The sequence below is a fragment of the Varanus komodoensis genome, unplaced genomic scaffold (assembly GCF_004798865.1).
Source record: "Varanus komodoensis strain SLA01 unplaced genomic scaffold, ASM479886v1 scaffold114, whole genome shotgun sequence".
Lineage (NCBI taxonomy): Eukaryota > Metazoa > Chordata > Lepidosauria > Squamata > Varanidae > Varanus > Varanus komodoensis.
In genome coordinates this window covers 594,019-596,196 of record NW_025335328.1, presented here as the reverse complement: position 1 = coordinate 596,196, position 2,178 = coordinate 594,019, and the positions used below count along the sequence as shown (strand labels likewise).

General features: G+C 71.1%; 1 protein-coding gene across 1 annotated transcript in view; it reads right to left on the bottom strand.

Annotated features, from left to right (window-relative positions):
• LOC123018728 (collagen alpha-1(I) chain-like) overlaps positions 1 to 2,178 on the bottom strand; it is a 14,351-nt gene extending 12,173 nt beyond the window's left edge. Inside the window, exons 1-2 of the mRNA XM_044421063.1 lie at positions 1,784 to 2,178; positions 869 to 1,569 (exon numbers count right to left, since the gene is read on the bottom strand). Of these exons, the coding sequence (XP_044276998.1) occupies positions 869 to 1,569; positions 1,784 to 2,178 (1,096 nt within the window). The remainder of the gene's footprint in view (positions 1 to 868; positions 1,570 to 1,783) is intronic.

Below are 2,178 nucleotides of genomic sequence, written 5' to 3'. Positions count from 1 at the left end.
CCGTCCCGGCCGCGCCTCCCAAGCGACGCCCGGCAGCCTCGCCGGCCGGCCGGCCGGCCGGCCGGCCAACTGGCTGTCCGGCCCGTGGCCCCGGGACGTGGCGGCCCGGCAGCGGGCAGAGGGCGCTTCAGCCGCCGTGCCAGGCACGTGCCCCCCCGCGGGCCTGCCTTCGCGGCCCGGGAGAGGCCAGGGATGCCCTCTCGCAGGCGCCCTCCCGCTGCTCCCGCAGGCCTCGCGGCTTTGAAAGGCCCTGACAATGAGGGGACGGGGCTGACCTTTTGTGGACCGGGCGTTCAGGGGGGCCGCCTAACCCCTCGCATGCTGGGTCAGCTGGAAACAGCCTGGCGGGAGCCCTTTCTACCTCCAATTAGATGTCTAAAAACACTGGCGGGGATAATGGCCGGGCCGGTCCCTGGCGGCTCCGGGCAGCGCTGGGGGGCTTTCCGGCCCCTTCCCCCCTGCAGCAGGGCTGGATTCCGGGGCGAGGCGGCTGCCCTTGGGCTTGGATAATCTCCGCGCTCAGTGCCTTAGAAGGAGCCAAACTTGATTGTCATGAGAAATGGGGGTGGGGGCGAGGAAGCGACCGAACTGCCAAAGGAATGTTTGCGTTCAGGAAAGCTGGCGGGAGCCCATATTTTGGTTCTGCCTTGCGAAGTTCCTCCGGAGGGGAGTCCTCCCTTTGCCCCCTCCTCCCCGTGCTCGCAGTGCTTGCTGGTAGCGGCCTGAAGCCCCCTCCGTGCGGTCGCCCTGCCCGGCCTCTGCATGGCCGCACACGCAGGGGAGATGCTCCCCGAGACGGGGTGCGGCGGGACCCTTGGCCCCCCTCCTGCTGGCCGGCCGGTGTGGGGCAGTGCGCTGGCCTCCTCACCTGTGCAGAGGGTGGCCCCTCGCACCCGTGCGGCGGGCCGCCTGTGGTCATTCTGGCCCTGGTCAGGGTGGCCCGACGCCTCGCTGGGGGAGCTCCCGCCACCGAGCCGGGGGATTCGGGCAGGAGGCAGAGGCCGTGCCACGGCTCCGAGAGCGGGGAGTGGGCTGCACCCGGGCAGTGTGTGCGCAAGCGTGCCGGCGGCGGGCGCTGGAAAAGCCGTGTCACGCCGGCGCGGGGGCCCCTTCGCGCTCTGCCCTGCCCTGCCCCGCGAGGGAGTCCTGCTCAGTCGCGGCAACCGCGATGCGACGCTGCCTGCGGCTGTGGCCACGCGGAGGTGGCTGCGGCAGTGGACTTGGTGAGGAGGCTTTGACTTCCTTCCCGGTGAGGTCGGCGTGAGCGGCGGAGGGTGTTGGTCTGTGCCGCCTCTGGCGAATGGCCGCTGCGTTTGGGGAGGGGCGCCTCCGCTGCCGCCGGTGCCCAGCCCGGCTAGGCAGCCGCGTTGGGTGCCCCACAGGGCATCCCGCTGCGCAGCGCCCCCTCCCGCCTGGCACGGCTCCTCGCCCCGCTTGCCTCTCCAGACCTCGTGGTTCCTGGGATTTTCCTCCAAAGTTTTCTCGCCGCACGGCTGACAGTGCTCCACGTGTTTGGTGGCACAAATCGTGAGCCGGGGGCAAGCCGCGTGCTTGCTCTCCGGTGCGCTCCTGCAGTGGAGACGGCGCTCATGTCCCGCAGGAGGGCGGAACGGGCTGCGGCCCGTGTGAGCCTCAGCTGAGGGTGGCCGCGGGGCTGGCCAGTGGGGCGACCCGTCAGTCCGGCTCCCGGCCTGGCCGCTGGTCCCCACCCCGCTGCATGTGCGAGCGGGGATTCCCGGCTGGAGGAAGCAGCTCCCTGGCGTGGCGCCCCCAGCAGACGGGCCGGTGGAGAGCCAGCGTGGGCGGTGCTGGGGCGCGAGCTGGCCCGTTGCTCTGGAGGGGCCTGGCCCGCGCAGAGGCCTCAAGGCCCAAGCTTTCCTTTCTGGGGGCTGCTGTGCGGAAGCCCCTTTTTGTGCATGTGGTGAAGATGGTGAAGTGAGCTCCCGGAGTCACGTGACGGGGCAGCGGGTCCCCTTCCTGTGGGTGCTTGGGAGATGCCTCGTCGGCCTTCTGATGCTCCCAGGGGTGCTGCTGTCGGCTTGGCACCGGCGCCCAGGAGAATTTGGAGGGGGGCCTGGCGGGAGCAGCTCGGCCTGGAGAGTGGCGTGTGGGGCAGAGGTGGCTGCTGAGCTGAGCGCCTCGTGCGTCTCCTGCGGCCCCCTTCGTGTGCGGCGCCAT